The 25114-nt window shown below is 41.6% G+C and overlaps 1 protein-coding gene across 7 annotated transcripts in view; it reads left to right on the forward strand.

Moving 5' to 3' along the window:
• The window catches only part of SPAG1 (sperm associated antigen 1), a 67884-nt gene that overhangs the window by 26405 nt on the left and 16365 nt on the right, over positions 1–25114 (forward strand). For all 7 annotated transcript variants that reach the window (XM_073893041.1, XM_073893042.1, XM_073893046.1 and 4 more), the window contains 4 exons: positions 3201–3360; positions 15509–15883; positions 16248–16347; positions 21415–21567. In XM_073893041.1, the coding sequence (XP_073749142.1) occupies positions 3201–3360; positions 15509–15883; positions 16248–16347; positions 21415–21567 (788 nt within the window). The remainder of the gene's footprint in view (positions 1–3200; positions 3361–15508; positions 15884–16247; positions 16348–21414; positions 21568–25114) is intronic.

A 25114-nucleotide genomic window follows, 5' to 3' on the forward strand; every position in this document is an offset into this window, starting at 1 on the left:
AGCCCGATGCGGGGCTCGATCCCAGGACCCTTGGGACCATGACCTGAGCCAAAGGCAGACGCTTAATGACTGAGCCACCCAGGCGCCCCTCCACTTTCTGTTTTTATGAGTTTGGCTTTTTTAGATTTCACATATAAGTGATATCATACAATAAGAATATTTGATTTTTCTCTTTCCTGCAGTGTTGTAGGCAATGCTTTTCTCTGAGCCAATCTCAGTTTATTATGCAGAGTGGTATAGAAGTTTCCTAGGGCTCCATGGCCATAGAAGAGTGCATGGTAAGCATGGCACCACTGACAGCATTCGCTGCCTGACTGAGCAGACTGACTGAGGTATGCACCGCGGGGGCTGTTTTGAGGCTTAATGAGTGAGGTAAGTGTAGAGAACTGTGAGATTTTACCCAACTTGCAAATTAACAAGGTGGCCTAGCAGAAGACACAAAGGACTCTGTTATTCACACTACAGCAAACTGATGAGCTTCAAGTTCATGTCAGCTCCCCTGGCCCCCAAATCCCATGGGGGTGGTGCAGGGCGGCCCAGATAGAGCTGCACACTCATTGGGTTTGTATCATAGCTGAGGAATCCCAAACTTAGGAAAACCCTTGTCTTTTATCGTGGGATACAAGCAAACCTGCCCAAAATTCTGTTATGGAGGGAAACATCTTTATTTTACTGGAGAGCAAACATACCTGCTCTCTTCTCTGAAGAGAAATACTCTCTCTGTTTTCCAAGGCTGTTCTCAGTAACAGACATCCTGGAAAAGATAATCCAGAACAACTGTTATTTATGCCACTACTCACAACATATTTAGAAATGTGAGAAGTCCATGGAGAACTGTCTTCCAGCAGTAAGTTGTCACTGTTTCTACACACACCTGTCGGGTTATCTGTCTCACTCTCAGTGGCAGCTGATGTCCCTAGTGTATTTGTCAAGTTAGCATTTCAGTGGATTAGGTTTAGGGCCCAGCTGAAGAACACATCTTTTACCCATAGTACTTTCATTTTGTAGTGGTGTATTTACTGAAAAGTTATCATGACAATATTCTAAAAAAAATGTGAAACAAGGAAAACCACCTTTAATGTCACTACCCAATACAATTTCATGTTTACATATTAACTTTCAGGCCTTAACCATTTATATCTTAACCATATGCAAAGATTAACTCAAAATGGATCATATACCTCAGTGTAAAACCTAGAATGTGAGAGTTCTAGAAGGACACATAGGGTAGAATCTTTATGACCTTGGATTAAACAAATCTTCCTTAGATATGACATAATGGCACAATCCATAAAAGGCAAAGTTGGTAAATTGGATTTCATCAAAATTTAAAAGTTTTGCTCTTTGAAAGACACTATCAGAAATAAAAAAAAGACAAGTCACAGACTGGGAAAAATATTTGCAAATTACGTATCCAACAAAGGACTTGTATCACGAATGTACACATGGTCCCCAACTTACAATGGCTTGACTTAACAATTTTTTGACTTTATGATGGTGCAAAAGTGATAGGTATTCAGTAGAAACTGTGCTTTGAATTTTCATTTTTTTCTGGACTAGCAATATGCTGGGAAGGGGCAGTGGGCCACGGATCCCAGTCAGCCATGCGCTCACAGGGGTTAACCGATACAGTCATAACCATTCTGTGCCCATGCAACCATTGTGTTGTTCACTTTCAGTACAATATTCAATAAATTACATGAGATATTCATCACTTTATTATAGAAGAGGCTTTGTGTTAGAGGACTTTGCCTCTGAGCACGATTAAGGGAGGCTAGGCTAAGTAAGTTATGATGTTTGGTAGGGTAGGTGTTGTAAATGCATTTTCAACTTAAAATGGGGTTATTAGGACATAACCCCATTGTAAGTTGATGAAGATCTGTAAGAACTGCAAAGAACTCTTAAAACCCAATAATAAGAAAACAAACAGGCAAATAAAAAATAAGCAAAATGTTTGACTGTCAGACTCCACCAGAAGAGATCTGTGAATGGAAAATAAGCATATGGAGGGCGCCTGGGTGGCTCAGTTGGTTAAGCGGCTGCCTTTGGCTCAGGTCATGATCCTGGAGTCCCGGGATCGAGTCCCGCGTCGGGCTCCCTGCTCGGCAGGGAGTCTGCTTCTCCCTCTGACCCTCTTCCCTCTCGTGTTCTCTCTCATTCTCTCTCTCTCTCTCAAATAAATAAATAAAATCTTTAAAAAAAAAAAAAAGAAAAGAAGCATATGGAAAGATGTTTAAGATCATTAGTTACTAGGGAAATTTAAATTAAAATCACAATACTGGGCGCCTGAGTGTCTCAGTTAGTTAAGCCTCCACCTTTGGCTTAGGTCTTGATCCAGCCCCTGGTCAGGCTCCCTGCTCAGCGGGGAGGCTGCTTCTCCCTCTCCTCCCTTGTGCTCTCTCACGTGCTTTCTCTCAAATAAATAAATAAAATCTTTAAAAAAAAAATGGGAAGAAACTTTTGGGAATGATGGATATGTTTATTATGTCAAAACCTATCAACATGCATTTTAAGCATGTGACTTTGTCAACTATACCTCCATAAACTGTTAAAAATGGGCAATGGGGGGGAAGGAAAATGTTTTGATATGAACTTTCCACATTAAAAAAAAGTATGTGTCGTATGATTTTATTTGTATAAAACTGTGTCTGTGTGTACATATGTGTAGAAACATATCTAGGAATGTCAGAATGTCATTGTTTCAGAGTGGCAGGATTTCAGATGATTTCTTTCTTTTCACGCTCATTATGCTTTAACGGACATGTATGATTATAATCAGACAAATGAAGTTGTTTGAAAAAGAAAAACAAGATCGCCATAAAAAGTGTTGTCCTATGTACCTTTATCCACTTTTCTTTTTAAGATTTTATTTATTTGACAGAGCGAGACACAGCGAGAGAGGGAACACAAGCAGGGGGAGTGGCAGAGGGAGAAGCAGGCTTCCCGCCGAACAGGGAGCATGATGCGGGGCTCGATCCCAGGACCCTGGGATCATGACCCGAGCCCAAGGCAGACGCTTAACGACTGAGCCACCCAGGCGCCCCTCTTTATCCACTTTTTAATATCTTCATATTCCTACCTGACAGAATTTATATTTTTACAAGACCAGTGCTCTAACCCCTGAGCTATGGAGCCAACTACAGAATTTATATTTTTAATTAAAGGAAAACATTTTCTTTAACATGCTGATTATGTTGCAGAAGACCTTGTCAGAGGTTGAGAGAGATCTGAAAAATTCTGAACCTGCATCTAAGACTCAAACCAAAGGAAAGAGGCTGGTTATCCAGGAAGTAGAAAACTCAGAGGATGAAGGTGGAAAGGACAGCAGAAGAGCACAGGAGGACGGCCGTGGAGATAAGCGTGAGACAGCTTTCCTCTTTGGGTTATGCAAAAACCTCCCTTTTTATACGATGAGCTGGCTCAAATTTTCTATTTCTACCAAAATTCTTAGTCCACCAAACTTTTTCTAGCTCTACCATGTAAATCCATAAACAAGTTTTTTCTTTTTTCTTTTTTTTTAGAGAAGGAGAGGGACGGGGGGAGGGGCAGAGGGAGACAGGGAGAGAGAATCAAGACCAGCAGGTGAGCCCAACGTTGGGCTCCATCTTGTGACCCCGAGCTGGAATCAAGAGTCAAACACTTAACTGACTGAGCCACCCAGGCGCCCCAAGTTTTTTCTTAATGTTTTTCTTACTACAATCTCCTAAACCCATTTTTCTTCTTAACCTGGCACCTTTCTCTAGTGTTCGACTCAATTCCTGATTATCATGGTATATTGACATTATTGATAATTTGCAGGTTAACCTTAAATCCCTCTCCAAGATGATTGTTTTGTATATAGCTACTTGGTTTTAAACCAAATGTATTGACTTCACAGGGATGAATGCATTGTTGGGAAATTGCTATATATGTCTCTCAAAAATTTTTTTAAATATGCAAAAGAAATAGGTATAATTTCACTTCTGGTATAATTTTTTTAACAGAATCTAGACTAGATAAAGCTTCATCTTCCTAATATATAACAATGACAGTTACATCAGCTTTAAGGGGGAGGATGCGCCTACTCCCTTAACAAGGGTGGGGAGTGTGTCTTTACCCCTTTTCTGAGAGCCCCTGAACGACCAAAGGGAAAGTAACAGTTCTGAAAATTATTCACAGGCAAAAATTAACTTGTAAGCAATCTGACAGAATATTTTAATTTTGAGAGAGATATAAAATATTCAGTGCATTCAACTTAAAAAGTAAAGAAGTAAAAGTTTTAATTTTTTTAGTGACAGAACTATAACGGAAAATATACAGCTCAAGACAAAACATCAGTGAAATTAGGGTAAAGACAAAGGGGCAGAAAAGAAGGGAAGAGGAGAGAAAAGTAAATGCTAGGAGCACCAGGGAGATGGGAAAGGAAGAGAGGGCATTAAAAGGATGAAAAAGGGAGAAGTTAGAGTAAATAGTTTTTCAAGGATTGAGACTTACCTTTCAGACAGATTTTTAAATAAATTCTGGCAGCAAATATTATTCTAAGGGTTTATATTTATCTTAAGATATCAAGCCAAGTATCTTAAAATTAAAGGAAATCATTTAATATCTTACTGGAACAAGATACAGTATAAACTAGATCAGTTGATCCTATTTGTAAATTATTATTTAAATATTTACATATAGTAAAAGTGGACTCTCTTGGTATGCAGTTCTATCTAACAGGTGTATAAAATCACGTGACAGGACACAGAACGATTCCATGACGCCAAAGACTCTTTCTTGCTGTCCTTTTGGCCAATTTCTTCCCTCACCTCAAACCTTGGTAACCATTGGTCGGCCATAAATTCTTCAGATTTTGGCGGGGGGGGGAGAACAGTTTCTCCTCTTCCACAGGGACTGTTACAATTGTTAGATCACCTAGTGTTGTCCCACAAGTCCTTGAGGCTTTCTTCTCTTTTTCTCACTCTCTCTGTTATTAAGATTGAAAAGTTTCTATTGATCTATATTCAAGTTCACTGATTTTTTAATTCCTGATCCCAAATGTACTGTTGCCCCCATTCGGTGAATTTTAAATTTTGGTTATTGTGTTTTTCCATTCTAAAATTTCATCTTAGTTCTGGTTGTTTTTTGTTTTGTTTTGTTTGTTTGTTTGATCTTCCACTTCTCTGCAAACTTTTTAAATCTTTCTATCCATTTCCGGAGTGTTTGCCTTTATTTCTTGGAGCATGGTTATAATAGTCATTTAAAGTCTTTGAGAATTCACATCTATGTTATTTGGGGTTTGGTATTACTTAATCATCTTTTCCCTTGCCAAATATGGAGATTTTCTTTCTTCCTCATTTGTTAAGTAGTTTTGTACTGTATACTAGCAACTTCATTATGATATGCGATTTTCAGTCTTATTTAAATCTTACAGAGAATTTTTTTTTAGCAGTTAATCAATCTGGTTAGGTTTGGGTAACAGTTTTCCTGCCTGATTTCTGTGGACTATGGTTCTAATGTCAGTTTAGTTTCAGAACCTTTGCAATGCTATTTGGATCTGTCCCACCTGTACACCACTCAGTGACCAGCCGTTGCCTGGGCAGTGGTCTTCCCCCATAATTCATTTCTCAAAACTTTTAGTATGCTGTTTAGGATCACATAATGCACGATGTGAGCCCAGGTCATATGCAATTGTTTTCTTGAGCTTCCCCCTTCTCTGTGATTCTTTCCTACTCTTTCTGGCACCCATAGGTTTTCCTTCCTATTCCTCTAGTTAGAAAGGCAGACTTTTAATTACCCCTTTCTACCGCACACTTCCCATGACCCTGTACCTCCAGGACCGAGCAGCAAGAGGACAGAGAAGAACAGCAATGGGAACATTCTTGGGACCACAGTTTCTCTGACCAGAGATAAGAGTTCCTCTCCCTCAAAATTTTACGTAGCTGTTGGCTGTTACTACCACTGCGGCTGATATAGGATGGCCTGGGGGTTGGGATTGGACAGAAAGGAAAAACAAAACAAATAAAAGAAACCAAGATTTTGGCACCAGCTCCAGGTTTTGGACAGCCTTTGAACCAGGCTAGGAGATGACAGAGGAAAGAAAAATGAGAAGCTCACTGCTGGTCTGGTGGCTTTTCAGGTTCTAGGCCCTTTTCCCACTGGCCTGCTACCATTTACTTTTCAGTGTCCTCATTTGGCTACTCCATCAATTCTGTCTCAGGTTTTTAGTTATATTTAGGGGGAGAGATGGGTAGAGTGTGTTTATTCCATCTTGACAGAACTGCCTTTCTCATTACTATTTTTTGAAGGATTAGCACATTTGAAGAACTATAAAAGTTGCTTATTTAGGTTATTTTATTTAATCCTCAAGGAAGCTATAACCCACACTTTTATAGATTAGGCAACGGAAGCCTAGAAAGGTTTAGTTATTTGCCACATTTGCACGGGCTATAAATCACATGGCTAGGACATGGCCCTAAACCTGTGTGACTCCAATGTCTATCTCATAAAAGTGGTTAGTAGATGCCAACTAAGGAAGTACAGGTTCTATAAAATCCAGACTGAACATCACCAGGCTACCTTGTCAAAGAAACAGATGTAATTTGGTGTTTATCTCCCTCGTGCTTACTGATGTTGTACCAAAACTCTTATCAGAAGCTGAACCTATGTTGAAGAGCAAGTGAGTTAAAGGCTAATGTGATCATTTTTTATTAAAAAAAAAAAAAAAGCATTGGAACTGAATAGACATTTTTCCAAAGAAGACATTCACATGGTCCATGGGTATAGGAAAAAGATGCTCACATCACTAATCATCAGGAAAATGCAAACCAAAACCACAATGAATCACAGACCTGTACCTCTGAAACAAATAATACATTACATGTTAAAAAAAAAAAAAATGAAGGGGGGGAATCGGAGGAGGAGACGAACCATGAGAGACTATGGACTCTGAGAAACAAACTGAGGGTTCTAGAGGGGAGGGCGGTGGGGGGATGGGTTAGCCTGGTGACGGGTATTAAAGAGGGCACGTACTGCATGGAGCACTGGGTGTTATACGCAAACAATGAATCATGCAACACTACATCAAAAAAAAAAATAAATGGGAAAAAAATATAAAACATAAACGGAAAAGTATACATAGAAGAGCATGGATGTGGAAAGGGGGTTGAAGAAAATGTGGAAATTAAAGAATGTTAGATAAGTCTTAAAAAAAAAAAAAACCCACAATGAGATATCACCTCAAATGTGTTTGAATGGCTGTCATCAAAGAGACGAGAGATAACAAGTGTTGGTGAGGATGTGGAGGAAAGGGGACCCCGTGCACTACTGGTGGGAATGTGGACTAATGCAGCCACTATGAACAACACTCTAGAGCTTCCTCAAAAGACTCAAAATAGAGCTACAGTCTGGTCCAGCCATCCCATTTCTGGTTGTATGTCCAAAAGAAATGAAACCACTATCTTGAAGAGATATCTGCACCCCTGTGTTCATGTCAGCATTCTCAATAGCCAAGACATGGTAACATTGCAGGATTTCTTTTCCCTCAGTGCCCGCGGTTCTTGGTCACGCCACTTTGACGTCTGAAGAGGTAGACCAGACAGAGTGGTGGGCAGCAAAGCAAGGTTTACTGAGCGATAGTACAAAGCTCCTGAAGAAGGAGGGGATCTGAGAGGGTGGCCACCAGAGTTTCGACGTCTAGGGGGTTTTATGGGCTTGCTGGTGGACTGTATTAATCTGATTAACCCTCCACACACCTGTCATCCATTCAGGCTTTTGTCATCTATCTGTCACGTGGGAGAGGGTTCCTTCCAGGGTGGTGTAAATTCCTTTCAAGGATGGTTTCCTCTTGGGGGGTGGGGAGGGCCCTCGTCCCTGCCTTCCTTTCTTCCAACTATCCTTCATCAATAACAACCTGAAGTGTCCTTCAGCAGATAAACGGATAAAGAAAATGTGAGACACACACTCATTTAAACACTAGAATATTATTAGGCCACAAAAAAAGAAGGAAATCTGCCATTAGCAAAACCACAAGTGGACCTTTAAGACATTATGCTAAGTGAAATAAGTCAGACAGAGGAAGATGAATACTGTGTGAACTCACTTATGTGCAGATTCTAAAAAAAAGCCAAACCTGTAGAAATAGAGAGTGGAACAGTGGTTGCCAGAGGTGGAGGTTTTGGGGATAAGTTGGTCCAAGAGTAGAAACTTCCACCTGTAAGTCTGGGGGACGTAGTGTACAGCATGGTGACTACAGTTAACAATATGATGTTATATCCTTGAAAGTTGCTAAGAAAGTAGATCTTAAATGTTCTCACTATTAAAAAAAAGGTTACGTGAGGTGATGGATGTGTTAAGTAACCTTACTGTGCTAATAATTTTGCAATATATATCCATATCAAATCATCACGTACACTTTAAACGTATACAATGTTATATGTCAATTATATCTCAATAAAGCTGGGGGGGGACTGGAGATACTAAAAGGCCCTCCTCCCACAGAGAGATAAACAGGAAAGGGCTAATCATTAAACAATGAGTAATTACTATTCTGTGATTAGAAAAGTGAGTCAGGATTGTTGTGTAATATTTTTTTTTTAAAGATTTTATTTATTTATTTGACAGAGACACAGCGAGAAAGGGAACACAAGCAGGGGGAGTGGGAGAGGGAGAAGCAGGCTTCCCACCGAGCAGGGAGCTCAATGTGGGGCTCGATACCCTGGGATCATGACCTGAGCCGAGGGCAGGGCAGGGCGGAACTTAACTGGGATCATGACCTGAGCCGAGGGCAGACGCTTAACGACTGAGCCACCCAGGCGCCCCAGACTGTTGTGTAATATTAATCATTTAATAGATTGATGTTTCTGAGTTAGGTGGTTATCCATAACATCAGAACCCCAGAGAAACAATGTTCCCATTCAGATCTCCAAGCAGCCAGAGCTTTAAGAGAACCATTTCTTTTTTTCTTTTTTTTTGAGAGAGAGGGAGGATGGGGGGGGGGGCGCATAGGAAGGGTTGGGGTAGGGGCAGTGGGGGAGAGAGAGAATCTTAAGCAGGCTCCATCCCCAGCGCAGAGCCCAACACAGGGCTCCATCCCCCAACCCTGAGATCATGACCTGAGCGAAATCAAGAGTCGGAGGCTTTACCGACTGAACCGCCCAGGTACCCCTGAGAGAACCATTTCTGATCTCGTCATTTATGCCCCTCAGTAATTATTTTGTAGATTAGGGAATACATAAAGATATGTGAAATTCCAAAAATAAAAATGTCTTGATAGGAATATAAATTTTAAGACTAGTTAGTTCCCTTTTTTCAGGAAAGCAAATCAAGATTAGGTGGGATAAATAGCTGGAAGCTCAGAAGTAGTCCTTTTAAGATAAAGTCAATAGGACTGTAGTCCTTTTAAGATGAAATAAAGTCAATAGGACTGTCTTATGCTCACCTCTACCAAGTTCCATTGTTAGAGGACATGTAAAAAGAGGTCCTGGAGCCTTGGACAAGACAGGAGAAATCCAAGTCACTTTTAGGAAATCCTGTTGAAGCCCAGAGGGGAGGTCATCAGGATGGAATCCTTGCATATGTTTCCCCATCCCACCACATTCCAAGAAAGAATTCTTAGTCATTATGGGCTATGATGCAGGGAGCCCTAAAGCCCCTGGGAAAATGCAGCTTTGAGTGTTGTGTAACCTCAGCTGATAATGCTGCTCACCTGTAAGCACCATTTGGATTGGCCAGGCCCAGTTCATCCCGACTGAGGTATAACATAGCCAGTGGATTTGATTTAATAGCTGACAGTTATTGATCACCTGCTCTGTATCAGGTACTAAGACAAGACCATTGACAATTGTCCTTATGGGGACTAGTTTGAAGAAACACCTATTTGCCAGGCTGATCAGACCCAAGGATTTGAGCTCCTGGGCTTTCTTGGGAACTCCCCATCTATTTGTGTTTTCCTTCCCTAGTGGAGAGCATTTAGATGTGACCATCACCATATGACTAGCTGTCAGAGACTTTGGTATTTATTGTCTTCTTACAGAGTGTGAGAAGTAATCAGAGGAAAGTAAGCATCTAGCCTCCTTTGTCGTGCTGTTGCTTATTCCCTACTTAAAAATGAAATATAAGAAAATTAAATAGGGGTGCCTGGGTGGCTCAGTTGGTTGAGCAACTGCCTTCAGCTCAGGTCATGATCCTGGAGTCCCGGGATCGAGTCCCGCGTCGGGCTCCCTGCTCAGCGGGGAGTCTGCTTCTCCCTCTGATCCTCCCCCTTCTCATGTGCTCTCTCTCTCTCTCTCTCTCTCAAATAAAATAAAAAAAATTAAATAGTAACTTGCAAACAGAAGAATAAAATACAGTTATTTCTCTTGTCCTAGAATTGGTGGGATCAGGAAGGTGGTAGGGATTTCAAGGAGTTAAAACAATAGATAAAATCATGAAAAGAAAGGTGAATGATGTTGACTGTGGATAAGTGAAAAACCAGTATCAGTCAGATGCTATAAAAAAATGAAAAGGTAAATGACAAACTAGGAAAAATGGCAAGGGGTTGGTAACCTTATGATATGAAGAGCTTTTCCAAAACAGTAAGAAAATGTTAAAAGAGCCCAGTACCAAAATGAACAAAGCATATGAACAATTAATCACTAATGGAGAAATTAAATGATCAACGTATTTTGTACTGCTAACAAAAAAAGAAAATTAAAAGTAGATTCTTTTTCTCTCCCAACAAATTGGCCAAGATGGGAGATAAAAAAAAAAAAAAGAAAGAAAAAGTATCCTTTGTTGTCAAGGGTAAAGTGAAATAAGCATTTTTTTTTAATTGAGATAGGATCCATATACCATAAAATTCATCCTTTTCAAATTCAGTGGATTTTAATATATTCACAAGGTTGTACAACCATCACCACTGTCTAATCCTGGCACATTTTTATCATCACAAAAGAAACCTCATACCCATTAACAGTCACTTCCATCTCCCCCCCTCCCCAACCCCGGGCAACCATTAATCCTTTCTATCTCTGTGGCTTTGCCCATGCTGAATATCTTATATAAATGGAATCATACAACATGTGGCCTTTGTGTCTGGCTCCTTTCACTTAGCATAACATTTTCAAGGTTCATCCATGTTGTAGCATGTATCAGTACTTTATTCCTTTTTATGGACAAATAAACTCCATTGCATGGATAATACCACATTTTCTCTATCCATCTATTGATGGACATTTGGATTATTGCCACTTTTTTGGCTCTTCTGAAAAATGTGGCTATGAAATTCGTGTATAAGTTCTGTGTGTGGGCGTTATGTTTTTAATTTTCTTGGGTATATAACTAGGAGTAGAATGCTGGATTATATGGTAACTCTTGTTTAACTTCTTGAGGAACTGCCAGACTGTTTTCCAAAGTGGCTACACCATTTTATAGTCCCACCAACAATATATGAGGATTTTAATTCCTCCACACTTTTGCAAACACTTGTTATGGTTTGCCATTTTGATTATAGCCATTATAATGGGTGTGTGAAGTGGCACCTCCTTATGGTTTTGATTTGCATTCTTGTAATGACATTATGGTAACCATTTTTCTGTATATATTATTATTTGTGTATCTTCTTTGGAGGAATGCTTATTCAAGTCCTTTGCAGCCTAATTTAAGAATTAGGTTGTCTTTTTATAGTTGCATTGTAAGTGTACTTTATGTAGTCTGGGTACTAGACCCTTGCAGGTAAGATATATGGCTTGCACATAATTTCTCCCATTCTGTGGGTTGTGTTTTTACTTTCTTGATAATATCCTTTTTTTAAAATTTTTTTATTTTTTAAAGATTTTATTTATTTGAGAGAGAGAGAATGAGAGAGAGCACATGAAAGGGGTTAAGGTCAGAGGGAGAAGCAGACTCCTTGCCGAGCAGGGAGCCCGATGCGGGACTTGATCCAGGGACTCCAGGATCATGACCTGAGCCGAAGGCAGTCGCCCAACCAACTGAGCCACCCAGGCGCTCTTGATAATATCCTTTTATGCAAAGTTTTTAATTTTGATGAAGTTAAGTTTATTTTTTCTTTTGTTGCCTGTGCCTTCAGTGTCCTATATAAAAATCCATCACCAAATCCAAGGGCATGTAGATTTACCCCTATGTTCTCTTCTAAGAATTTTATGGTTTTAGTTCTTATATTTAGGTCACTGACTTATTTTGATTAATTGAGGTAGGAAGGAGTCCAGCTTAGCTTTTTTTTCAGCATGTAAAAATCCAATTGTCCCAACACCATTTGTGAGACTATGGTTTCCTCATTGAATGGACTTGACACCCTTGTCAAGAATTAACTGTCCATAGATGTATGGGTTTATAGAATCTCAGTTCTATTCTGTTCACCTAGATGTCTATTCTTATGTCAGTGCCACACGGTTTTGATTACTGAAGCTTTTAGTTTTTAGAAATCAGAAGTATAAGTCCTTTGATTTGTTCTTCTTTCTCAAGATCGTTTTGACTACCCTGAACCCCTTGAAATTCCATATGAATTTCAGGATCAACTTTTCCATTTCTGCAGAAAAGGCTGTAGAATTCTGATAGGGGATTATGTCAGATCTGTAGATCACTTTGGATATCTTAACATTAGGTTTTCCTACCTATGATCAAGAGATATCTTTCCATTTGTTGGTTTTCTTCCAGTAATTTGTATTTTTCGGTATACAAGTCTTTCACCTTCTTGGTTAAATATATTCCTAAATATTTTATTCATCTGGATGCTACTGTATATGGAATTGTTTTTGTAATTTTCAGATTGTTCATTGCTAGTGTATCTTGTACCCTGAAACTGCTGAATTTGCTTTTTAGCCTTAGTAGTAGTAATGTGTGTGTGTGTATTCTTTAGGATTACATATACCCTCCAAATATAAACACACACACACACACATATAATATAAAATATACTAATCACGTCATCTGTTAATAGTTTTACTTTTTTCTTTCCAATATGGATGGTTTTTATTCTATTTTTTTCTTGCCTAATGATGAGGCTGCAACTTCCAGTATAATGTTGAGTAGCTGTGGTGAAGACAGCATCCTTGTCTTGTTCCTGAACTTCAGGGGAAAACTTTGAGGATTTTACCACTGATATGATGTTGACTGAGTTTTTCATAAATGTACTTTATCATTTTGAGAAATTTCACTTCTGGTCATAGTTTTCTGTTTTTTATCATGAAAGGGTGTTGGCTTTTGTCAAATGCCCATTCAAAGTCAGTAATGATCATGTGGTTTTTTTCCCCTTATTCGATTAATGTGGAATGTTGTATATTGATTTTGTACGTTGAACTACTTCCTGAGATAAATCCCACTTGGTCATGGTGTATAATCCTTGTACTCTGCTGTTGGATTTGGTTTGCTAGTGTTTTGTTGAGGATTTCTGCATCTACCAACTACCCAAACTACTGAAGGCTACTGAAGGGAGTCCTCATGGCTTTAGATCTAATGGCTGTCGGTAGGCTTTAGGCAGCTGATACTGCCAGCCATCCCTTCCTTTGATTATTTGTTATTCTTGACTCCTTCCTCCCTGAAATACTCTTTCTTCTTGGTTTCTGAGGCAGTACTCCCTCCTGGGCTTTCTCTCATTTCTAGATACTCTTCCATCTCCACTGAAGATTTTTCTTATTATCATCCTTTACATGTTAGTATTTCTTAGGGATCCTCTGGAAGATCAGAGTGACCTCATCCACACCCAAACTCCAGTGATCCTATTTATATCAGCAACTCCCAAGTCCACTGGGACTTACTGAAGACTTTAGATAAGGCCACTCCTCTGAGCTACATTTGGAGCCACCTCCTGAACAACTCCGCTGGAATGTCCCACAGGTAGTACAGTACACACCAGGACGCACAGGTCTTTCAGGATCAGGCCTCGGCTTACCTCTAGAGACTATCAAAGTTGTTCAAGGACCTTTCAGTCTTAAGGAGAGAGGTATGGCTTTCAGGTCATTTCATTTGAATCCCATAAACCAGTTATGCTGATTTCTAGCTCTCTTTGCTCTCGGACAATCTTTAGCTTTTTCCTTGTGTCTTTGTTGCCTTATTTATAAAGTGGGGATGATAATACTAGGCATGAGGATTAATGATAATGGAAAGTGGTGTATGCAAAAATCTTGACCCATATTAAGTTCTAAATAAACTGCAGCTATTTAGTAATAGTACTGGTCAGACGTGAGGGCGTAATATACAAGGGAACAGAGAATAATACTGAAGTGTCTATGGTTTCTGTTGACACTGATCTCTGCTTTCATCTGTTTTGATGCTGGGTGGGAACTTGAGCAGCAGATACCAGACAAAGAAGACTGGAGTCTTGCTGTAATAATCCTCCTGGGTCCAATCTGGGGATTTATTGCTATAACAAGATCTTTTTATTCTTTTCATAATGAAGCCTCTTTTGGTTATTACACTATAGAAACCCATACTTACTAATTAGTGTGTTTTTACACTCAGTGCTTGCCTTAAGGTGACCATCCACTGATTTTCACTTAAATACTCCTGCTTTTCTATTCCCCTGTCCTTGTGGTTCAAATACTAGCTTTACCATTCATGAAACAGTGGAAAATATATCCATTAAAAATCAGGTTAGAGGAGCACCTGGCTGACTCAGTCCCACTCAGTGGTGCAGTATGCCACACTTGATCTCCGGGTCTTGAATTCAAGTCCTACGTTGGGCATGGAGCCTGCTTAAAAAAAGTCAGATTAGAATTTGTTAAAACAGAAAGCTCGGAAGTCTCTGTACTTAAGTGTTTTTTCTAACAGTGCTGTGAAATAATTAATTGCTTTGTTTTAAATATTTTTTGCTTTGTTTTAAATATTGATAAGACACCCACCAATGAAATATTTATACATCATTTTCATATTTAAAAATAATAGATTCAAAAATCAATTATTAAAGCTATGATTAATGCCTGAAGTCTTTACATCAAGATAAAGGAATTTAGCTTGAATAAGACACTGTTATGGAAAATTTACTGTTTTTTAAGGATCACTTTAAAAACTTGGTGCCTATTTTATGTAACTTCTTTGCTAAATTCATTTTAAAATGGTCACTTGGATTTTATTTCACTTTCAAATTATCTTTCTCTCCCAGTTCTTTAACATAAAAGGGTACCCTGATCTTGGGTGCAATTATCGTATTCAAGGTTTGGTAACTTCATGCTTTCGTAAATCGTAAATGGGAGAAAGGTACGTTTTTTTTCTAAGCTGTACCTCGCCACGGATGCTTTGACTCAGGGAATGATTTTGCGGAGCCGTGTTCGCGTCCTAAGCTCGTCGGCGTTCAAGGAGTTAACTACGGGAGCCTCCAGTGCGTGGCCCGAGCAGCGCGCGGCCCGGCGGTCAGCCCCCCGGCAGACGCGCGCCTGGAGGTGCCGGGAACCGCGCTGCCCCGCCCGCGGGGGCGGTGTCCGCCTGGCCTCCGCCGCGACCCGCCCCCGCGCGCGCTGCGCCGCGCGTCTGCGCGGGGCACCCCCGCGGCCGCCGCGGTAGGTAGTTTCTCCTGATGATGCAAACACTCGCTTCCCGCATCCACTTCCCACAGAGGCCGCGGAGCCGGCGGGAGCCGGGAGCGCCGCGGAGCCGCGCGCCATGGGCAACATCCAGAAGAAGCTGACCGGCAAAAGCGAGGGCGGCAAGCGGCCGGAGAGGGGCGCGCTGCGGCGGGGTCGTGCGCCCGGAGCCGGCGCGGACAAGCGGGGCCGACCGCGGGCCCCCGAGGCGGCAGGCAGCGCCAACCGGCACCCGGGCAGCGGGCGGGGCGCCGGGGACCCTGCCGCCGTCGCCGCGGCCCCCGTCCCTGCCGCCACGCTCGGCCCCGCGGACTTGAAGAGCCAGGGCAACGAGCTGTTCAAAAGCGGCCAGTTCGCCGAGGCTGCCCTCAAGTACTCGGCGGCGATCGCGCAGCTGGAACCTGCAGGTAGGCGAGAGCTGAGCCCGCGCCTCCCCGGACCCTCGGGCTGCGGCTCTCGGGACGTGTAGGGCCGCCGCCCGGATGACAGGCGCTCGCGTCCGTGCGGGCCGGACGGAGGGCGGGGTGGGACCGACTTGGGCGAGCTGCACCTCGGAATGCGTAGCATGTGCCCGGGCGGGGCGCGTCTGCGTGCGTCCCTCACGGCCTCGCCCTCTGAGGCCCCTGCGGGCACCGGGCGCTCCCCGGGCTCCGCGTGAGGGGCGGGCTGTAGGACTGCAGTGCCCCCCGGAGACCTCAGTCGTCTCGTCTTGCTGGGGAACTGTGATTGCGCTCCTGGAGTTTAACCGTATTTAATTAAATGTGATTTTAGGAAGTGGAAGTGCAGATGATCTAAGTGTCTTATATTCAAATAGAGCAGCGTGCTACCTAAAAGAAGGAAACTGCAGCGGCTGCATTCAAGATTGTAACAGGTAAACTGCGCGTTTTCAGGTTTGTCAAGAGATTACCATTTCAGTGTGATGAATGAATGCAGTATTTAATTTCTTACTGAATTTTCTGCATGAATCTAATTTCTTAGACACTTTAAAGACATGTTAATTGAATTATACCTAAAAATGATACATTTTTCTCCTTCATATATACAGAGACAGTTAATAGAAGGCTGCAAACTTTTTTCATTTACACAGCCATCACCTTAATCCATGCTCTTTTCATGTCAGTTTCAGACTTTCGGAGAAGCCTTTCATCTAGTCTCTTTGGCTCCTCCACTGTAGCATCAGAACAACTTTTCCTGAAGCATTATTTTGTTTCAAACAGGTATTCAGTGGCTCAGTGTGGTGTTGCAGATAATTACAAGCTCCTCTTACCTCCTTGCCCCCCAAACAAGCTTTCTGCTCTCATTTGGGCCACTGTGATGCCCTCTGCACATCTTTACTTCTGAAATCCCTGCTCAGCTGCCCCCTCTTCTTTGCCTTCCTGGTCACCTCAGGCTTCCTGGTCACCTGCATGGCTATACCCCTTGCACGGTCATTCTCACACCTGTGGGTACTTGTGTTATCCACTACAATGGATTTTCAGCTCCGTGAAGTCAGGAACCATGTTGTAGACCACTTTGCAAGCACTATAGTCACCCGTGGTACTCAACAATTTACACACTGAGGTTGGTGACTGTATTTACATGAATAAAAAGTACTGTTTTTTCCCACCATTATGTAATAAGCCTGCTTCAGGAGCCCTTTGGAAAGAAGCTACTATTAGTGCATCTAAAAAATAAGTTGTGTGTCCTGGCTTGACCCTCACAGTCCTGGTTTACTCCTCTTCTCTGGTAAAATTACTAATATTACCCGTTTTCACTCTCAGAAGTCCTAGGTTGAACAATAACTTGTGGACAATCTCATTATAAGAAGAACAATTTATTATTTTTTTCTGTGTTAGTATCAGTATATTGATATGGGTAAAAACTTGCCAATTTCTGTGTCTACAGTTTAAAAAGAAGGTGTTGAGGGGCTTGGATTTTTTTTTTGCCAATTTTACATGTTCAAATTTAAAATAAATACTGCTTATATTCACTTGGCCCTGACTGTAGACCCCATCCACTGTTGTGCTGGCTTACACTACTTGTTACATTTTTAGGAGCTGGTCGAAGTCAAATTGGTAGCTTGAAATCTGCCATGGTTGGAGTACTAACACCATGAAAATTGGCAGGCACCTCAAATCTGGGTTTTTCTCCTCAGGAGAGCCAGTTGTTAAACATTTACCACTGCACTTAACTAGTAAGACCATATGAATTTGTGGAATATCAAGTACATTGTGATTTGCAGCCAAGAACCTTTACAGCACAAGTGTCTGTGGCTAACGCGTTAACCTTCAGATTTATCTTAGGTCTTGCTACAGTGAGTGAGTTCAGGACTACAGTTCAAACTTGGGAACCCTACAGTTAGGGCTACTGCAAAACAGTGGAGTCACTATCCTTAAGTGAGATAGTTTAGGGTAGCAGACATTTTCTTGCTCAAATTTGTTCTGTGTCAATGTAGCTCTGGGAGGAAGTCAAAGACGGGATTCCGTGGTGTCTAAGGGGGCTAGAATGGAGGTCTGTCTGGAAAGAGAGCAGGAGACGGCCTGGGGAGGGGGCGGGGGTGGAGGGAGATGGGCGGTGGTTTAGTTAAGATGTCCTTAGATAAGAGCTGTGTTCTAGGCCAAAGAATCCTGCTTTGCTGGTCAGTACTGACCTCTGTGGAGCCCGACCTACTTAGATGTTTTCTTGATACCTGGCATATGAGTCCCAACATAAGGGGCATGAGGTGATTTTACTCCAAAGCAGTGAACCTCAAACTACTTTTTTTTTTTTTAACTATTTTAATTTATTTGACAGAGACACAGCGAGAGAGGGAACACAAGCAGGGGGAGTGGGAGAGGGAGAAGCAGGCTCCCCGCCGAGCAGGGAGCCTGCCGTAGGACTCGATCCCAGGACCCTGGGATCATGACCTGAGCTGAAGGCAGACGCTTAACGACTAAGCCGCCGAGGTGCCCCTCAAACTACTTTTAATGCCAGAAAACTTGATATGCTTTTGTAAACATGTTGAAATAAATGTATTTAAATCTGTATGAACTAGGAATCATTTAGTAGCAGAAATAGGACTATTTTCACCTCAAGAAGATTACGTACATTTTAATGGAAGCCTATGTTTTAGTTTTTCACTTGCTTGTCTCTGCTCTTTGGAGAGTTGTTTTAGTGTGCCCATGAGCCCTTATTCTGAGGCAAGTGGTAGCAGGAGTCAAACTGAAAAAAAACTCAATCGGGGCAAACTTTAAGGGAGAGGGGAACCTATGAATTAGCTTTTGTAGATTGACCTATGAGAATAACTTAATGCAGTTTGGGGGAAAAGTGTTTAATTTTACACATCTGAACTCCTGGGGCCTCCTCTGAAACACCTCCTCTGAGGTGTGTCCCAGGGGTGTGCTGAGAGGACCACGGTTGGGAGTATAAGGGGGATTTGAGGAGCTCAAGGGACTCTGGGCCTTGTCCCTCTCTTGACCACAGCATCTCCATGTTTCTATTTTAGGCTTCGAGATGAACCATGAAACAGGGCAGAAGTTTAAAACCATTATCCTAGAAATTGCTTTATGTTCTCAGAATTGTTTACCAGCTTAAAAAAAAAAATCCTCTTCCTAGCTGCCAGAGAACCTTTTTGGGTTATCTAAACTACCCCAAAAGAATCTTTCGGTGACTTTCCATTGAGGATATTTTGACAGACTCACTAAAAATGAACACTGCCTGGTAATTTTCTGCTTTTGCTCCTCTTTGCTTCTCTCTGACAGGCTTCAAATTATAAGACTGTAGGGTCTTAACTGTATTAACTTGAATGGTTAAACCTTTGTGAGCTCTGGCTTAAAAAGTTCTCTCTGTTTTTATGAATGAATGCCCTTTTTTTTTTCTTAGTGGAATTTCCTTTATAAGCTCATATTCACTTTCAGGATTGTGGTTAAAGAGAAAAAACCTTGCATTTACTGGGCTGGGAGGGCTAAAAATTAAATGCATCATCTTGCTCAGTGTTATATTCCACGCCTACCTGGGCTCTGTCTTGAGTGGCTGAAAAGCACCTTGGGCATTGGAAGTCTGTGGTGACCTGGGGTAGTTGTGTGAGTATCGTACATGTTTGTCTTCTGGGTTCATGTTGTTAAATCCCCTAAGCATGAAACTAAGCTAGATTTAAGGCAGTGGTAATGATGCTCAGAGATCTGAGGTAGTTTTTACTTGATCTTAGTTTTATTTTTAAAGTAACTTTTATTGGTTATAAAAATAATACATGTGTGTTAGAGAAAAAAACGTAAAGCCCAGTACAGTACAGTACAGAGGAGATTAAAATAACCCCCACTGATAACACCTGTGCAGAACGAACTTGGTTAGATTATAGAGCACTGAAGCTCGTTCGTGACAGCCTGTATGGTGCAGAGCCCGGGAGCACACCCCCCTTTGCGGTGGAGTGTCTATACAGTGTGGAGAATTGTGAATGACTCCAACGAAGTTCCCTTATTGATAGTGCTTTTGGATGTGTGAGGGAGGCAGAGCGTAGGTTCGCTTGTGGGGGCTGGGGTGTTTGCTGAGTGCCTCCTGCGGGCCAGGCGCTGATCTCAGCCGTGGGGACAGTCACTGCCCTGGCTTTCCTGAAGCTGAAATTCAGAACTGCCCTGTGGGCAGATCAGGCTCAGTTCGCCTCCGCCTCCTCACCTGCAGCATGAACGGATGACTGTTGACCTTGCTGGCTTGGGCAGTGCGAGGAGGGAGTCTGCAGTGGCTCGCACTTGGCAGGTGCTCTGTCAGCATCCCCTTGCCAGATCACTGTAGACGGGGATAGACAGCAGATCCCCAAGACTGTTGGAGAACAAGTAAAGCAGCCCTCACTTGTGCTTTCCCTGAAGGAAGTTAAACATGTGCTTTGAATACCGCGTGTAGCAGAAGAGTGAACCCGAGGAGCAGACCTGCCATCCCTGGTGTGGACAGCCCAGGGCAGCAGACACTCCCTGGTGGGGTGTGTAGAAGGTAGGCTCTTGCTAGGATTTCTGCTCGCCGTGCTTTACAGTTTCAGTTAAGTTCGTTAAAACGAAGAGTGTGATAATTTTCGTTCATAATTACAATCTCTGGATTGTGTGCTTTATTTCAGAATGTCATGAAGTCCGTTGTGTAGTGAAGTAGCCTTAAACAGTTACTTAAAACAAAACCAAGGAACATAACCTTGAAATACATCTCTAGTGATGTTGGAAATACTTCGTAGCCTTAACAAATGCAAGATGAAAATTCATGACTTAACAAGAAATCATCATACACTTACTTCCTTGATTTCCCCCTGGTCTATTTTTGAAGCCCTTTGCCAGCAAGTAAATCATAATAAACTGACCTTTAGGGAGCTGATTTTCAAAATGTAATGCAAATTTTTGTGGTTCTATTGCTGAGGTGCCTTATTAAACACAAGTGCGAATGAAAATTTTCCTCTTAATCCATTAGTAGGTAACAAGAATCTGTTGAAAGCCTACCTTGTATTTGGTGCCATGGTGGGCTCTGTCGGGGCAGAGGTGGGGAGGGTTTGGGGTATTGGAGAGGGTGGGGCACACTGCCCACTGCCGGGGAGCTCAGTCTCAGCGGGGGAAAGTAAATGCTAACGTGCTTTGCTACTGGTTTAAAATAAAGGAAGTAGGGGCACGTGGGTGGCTCAGGTGGTGCATCCCACTCTTGATTTCAGCTCAGGGCATGATCTCAGGGTTATGAGACGGAGCCCCTACGGCGGCTCCACACTGGGAGTGGAGCCTGCTTAGGATTTTCTCTCTCCCTCCCCCGCCACCCAAAGTATATAAAATAAAGGAAGTAACCGCAAGTTTGATTGTTCTTCTACTCTGAGTTTGCCTTTCTAGTATATTCCTAGGTCCTTCGTATAAAATACTAGATATGTTTGTGTTTGAAAGTCCAGTACTACAGTGTATATTCAGTTAGTATTAAGTTAAAACTTTTCAAAACAAATGACATGTAATATTTTTGTCTTCAGGGCTCTGGAACTTCATCCATTCTCAATCAAACCTCTTCTTCGTCGAGCAATGGCCTATGAAACTTTAGAGCAGTATCAGAAAGCTTATGTGGATTATAAAATAGTGTTGCAAATAGACTGCAGAATCCAGCTAGCAAATGACAGCATTAACAGGTAAGCCAGCCTGAGGCGGTGCCTGAGGTCTAGTTGTTTTCTACTGGAATTACGTGTTTTTCTTCCTCTTCTCCAAGAATGGTGTCAGAGTGTAGACATGTCCTTGGTTACTTACTTTGCATGCATGATTTTCACTCCCATCAAAACCAAACTGTTCTCTCTCTCTCTCTAACTTAATTTCTAACTGTCCTATAATCCATTTTGAGTTGTCCTCTAACACCTTTATATTTGTTTCCTGGTCCATTAATTACTGTTCAGTAAATTTTTTTTTCTTAAGCTCAGTGTATAGATCTTCTTTGCTGTTCTGAACGCACAGAACTTAATTTTAGTATTTGTAAATATCTGTGGCGTTAGGAAGGTGTTTCCAGTGATGTTGTAAATCACTAGTAATTCTAGCACAAGATCCAAAAATGTAGTGAAAACTGCCATATCGAATCTTCTTCTCCTACAGGGTTTGCACATGTTCAATGCACCACATCTGTCAGTGGAAGCGTAACTGTTGTTTCTCAGGAAAGTGGATGTCTTCATGAGCCTCCTAGATTTTGTGTTATATGCCCTTTAAATAGACACTCATCTAGGATGAGTATTAATTTATCATGGTGAAATAGCAAAGAATTTGGATCTAATTTATATTATGACCTATTTAGCCCCTGAGTGAGCATGGGAAGGTAAGAATTTCCAGACTTCATAAATTGCTTTCAGGTGAAATTAAAAAATTGCAAGTTGGATAATATTTCTAGTTATGTATACTATTTTCTGATCCCATTTGTCCAGAGTATACCTTCTTATGTGCGTTACACTGTTCCCTGTGTTGGTCTGGCGTACCCTGCCCTGCTCCCCCCACAAAAAGACAAAAAGCAGAAAAATAACATAATCTCTGTATTTAAGCAAACCAGAATATAGCCAGGGGGAAAAACATAAGACAGATTATCCCCAACGGTGAAAATATGTTAGTAAGGTGGGGAAATCACAGAGAGGCCAGGCCCCCTTGGTCTGTGTAGGCTGCAGTTGTTGGAGAGCAAGCGCCTGACGTGGTCTTTGAAGAGCACTGATAGGAGGCGACCTTGAGCAAAATTGTGCAAGATGAGAATGGCATGTTTTAGATTAATTCATTTTATAAAATCATGCCTTACCTCCACACATGGTCCCACCGCACTTTGGAGAAGACCGTTGGAAAGATCTGTGTGTAGAGCCACCAGTCATTTCCTGGAGTGTCCACTCTGGTCATGTGGAACCTGTCTGATCCTGGCCTAACTGGAAGAAAGGGATATGCATTGGTAATTGGACCTGGGGCCAGATCAAGCCTTGGGCATTCACAGCCTCCTTGATCTTGAGCTTGATCTTGAGCTTGGGCAGCATCACCTGGGAGGTCTCAACCATTTGCCCTGTGGCACAGCTGCCTTGCTGAAATGTCATCTGCTGCCTCCTCATATGTGCCTGGAGGCTCTTTTCCCATTTTTTGCCCGGTTAATTCCTTGCTGTCCTTTAGGAGAGGACCTCCTTCCTCTAGGAAATGACTTTCCCTGATAGACCCACCTCCATCCCACCATACATGTACTTTAGGCACCCTTCCCAGTTCCCCCAGAACACCGTGCCCTCTATTATTACCCAGCTTCCATATCGTTTGTAAATTCTCTGTCCCTTTTTGTAAAATTATTTTTCTCTCATTCTACTGAAAGTTCCTTGAGGTCAGGAATTGGGTTTTATCCGTCTGTGTAGTTGAAGTACCTCTTACAGCAGATACACTCAGTAAGATGTGTTGAATGAATTCATTCTCCAACAGAGAGAGCACAGTTCACTCCTGTGGTCGGCTTTTAGTTTGCCCATCCTCTGTCCCCAGTCATCGCCAACGTAGTTGGGCAAGTAGGATCTTCTCCCAGAGCTCGGCTTCCTGTGAGACAAAGCAGGAAGACAGCCGAATTAGCCGACGGAGAGGAAGGGCCTGTTGGAAGGTGTTGGAGGAAAGCGGGTTCATAGTGATGGGCCCGGAAGGTCTGACAGGAAAAATAGTTACCTGAGAGGCTGTGATTACTCCTCTTTCTGAACCTTGTGCACTATATATATATATATATTTTGAAAAAATTGAAGTAAAATTCATGGAACATAAAATTGTGTTTTAGAGTATGCAATTGAGTGGCCTTTAGTACATGCACACTTGTACAACCCACCACCTCTCTCTAGTTCCAGAACACTCATCATCCCCAGAGGAAACCCTGTCCCTATTAAGCAGCCACGCATTCTCCCTTCTCTCAGCCCCTGGCAACCACTCATCCGCTTTCTGTCTTGTTGGTTTATCTGGATGGCCCCTGTAAATGGAATCCTAGAGTATGTGCCTTTTGTGTTTGGCTTCTTTCACCTAGTGTGATGTTTTTAAGGTTCATGTTGTAGAATATGTGAGTGCTTCCTTTCTTTTTATAGCTGAATAACATTCCATTGTATGGGCATTGTTCGTCTTGTTTATTCATTCATCAGGTGATGGACACTGGGGTTGTCTCCATCTTTGGGCTATTGGGAATAGTCTGCTGTGGGCATTTGTGTGCAAGTGTTTGCACACCTGTTTTCACTTTCTCTTGGAGTATACCTAGGAGTGGAATCGCTGGGTCATGGGGGAATTCTATGTCTAGCTTTTTGAGGATTGTGTTATCCATTTTATATGTATTCATGAAGGTTCGTTTATACAGATTGACTTTTAAGATTCATTCACTTTTTAATCGAACATTTCTTAGTGATACTTTATAAGAAGATGAGGGGGCTTTGTCTGGGTGGCCATATATATTTTTCTGTGAAATATCCATTTTTTAAATTTCACTGTTCCTTTTCACGAATCCCATGTTTATGTTTGCTTTTCCATGTGAACAACAGCAGCTTTTTTTTTCATTTATTTAAACCTCTGTGCTTATATTTTGTTTCTGTCTTCCATTAACCATGTTCCTCTTTTCCTCTCCAGGAATCTTATATGTTAAATTTCCCTGCATTTACTTATTTACTCCCTGGCAACACATCATCTCTTTTCAGCTGCTTCTTCCTTCCTCTCTGCTGGTAATACAAGTTTTGCTTGAAAATTCTCTTTTCTAAAGCTTTTTTTTTCCTTCTGTAGTTGTGGGTGGCCTTACATTATTTTTTAAAGTTATTTTCTTTACACTAAGATGTCTGATACTTGGTTTGCATAACCAAAGATCACTATTGAAATTTCGGTTTCAGAAACTGTAAGAAAAAGTATGTGGATTGTGTTTGTCTCTGTATAAATAGAAAACTATTCACACAAAAAGTACTGTTGAGTTAGCTAACTTGAATGCATTCTACTACTTACCTGTAAATCTTCTCATCTTGGGACACACCTTTTTAAAACCAGTTTCATTTCAAAGACATAGTTCAGTTTTGTTTTTAAACGTAAATATATTTTGTATGTTTAAAATGATGACAGATGTGATAAGTGATAATGGGGATGTTAATCTGAACTTTGTGATGGCCATTAGTAAACATCAATAGTATAAGGGCCCGTCTCTTAGACTCCGGTACCCTGTCCTTTCATCTTTATGCATATGAA

Source organism: Callorhinus ursinus, unplaced genomic scaffold (assembly GCF_003265705.2).
Source record: "Callorhinus ursinus isolate GAN/ISIS: 27379988/994484 unplaced genomic scaffold, GSC_fseal_2.0 scaffold5, whole genome shotgun sequence".
Taxonomy (NCBI): Eukaryota; Metazoa; Chordata; class Mammalia; order Carnivora; family Otariidae; genus Callorhinus; species Callorhinus ursinus.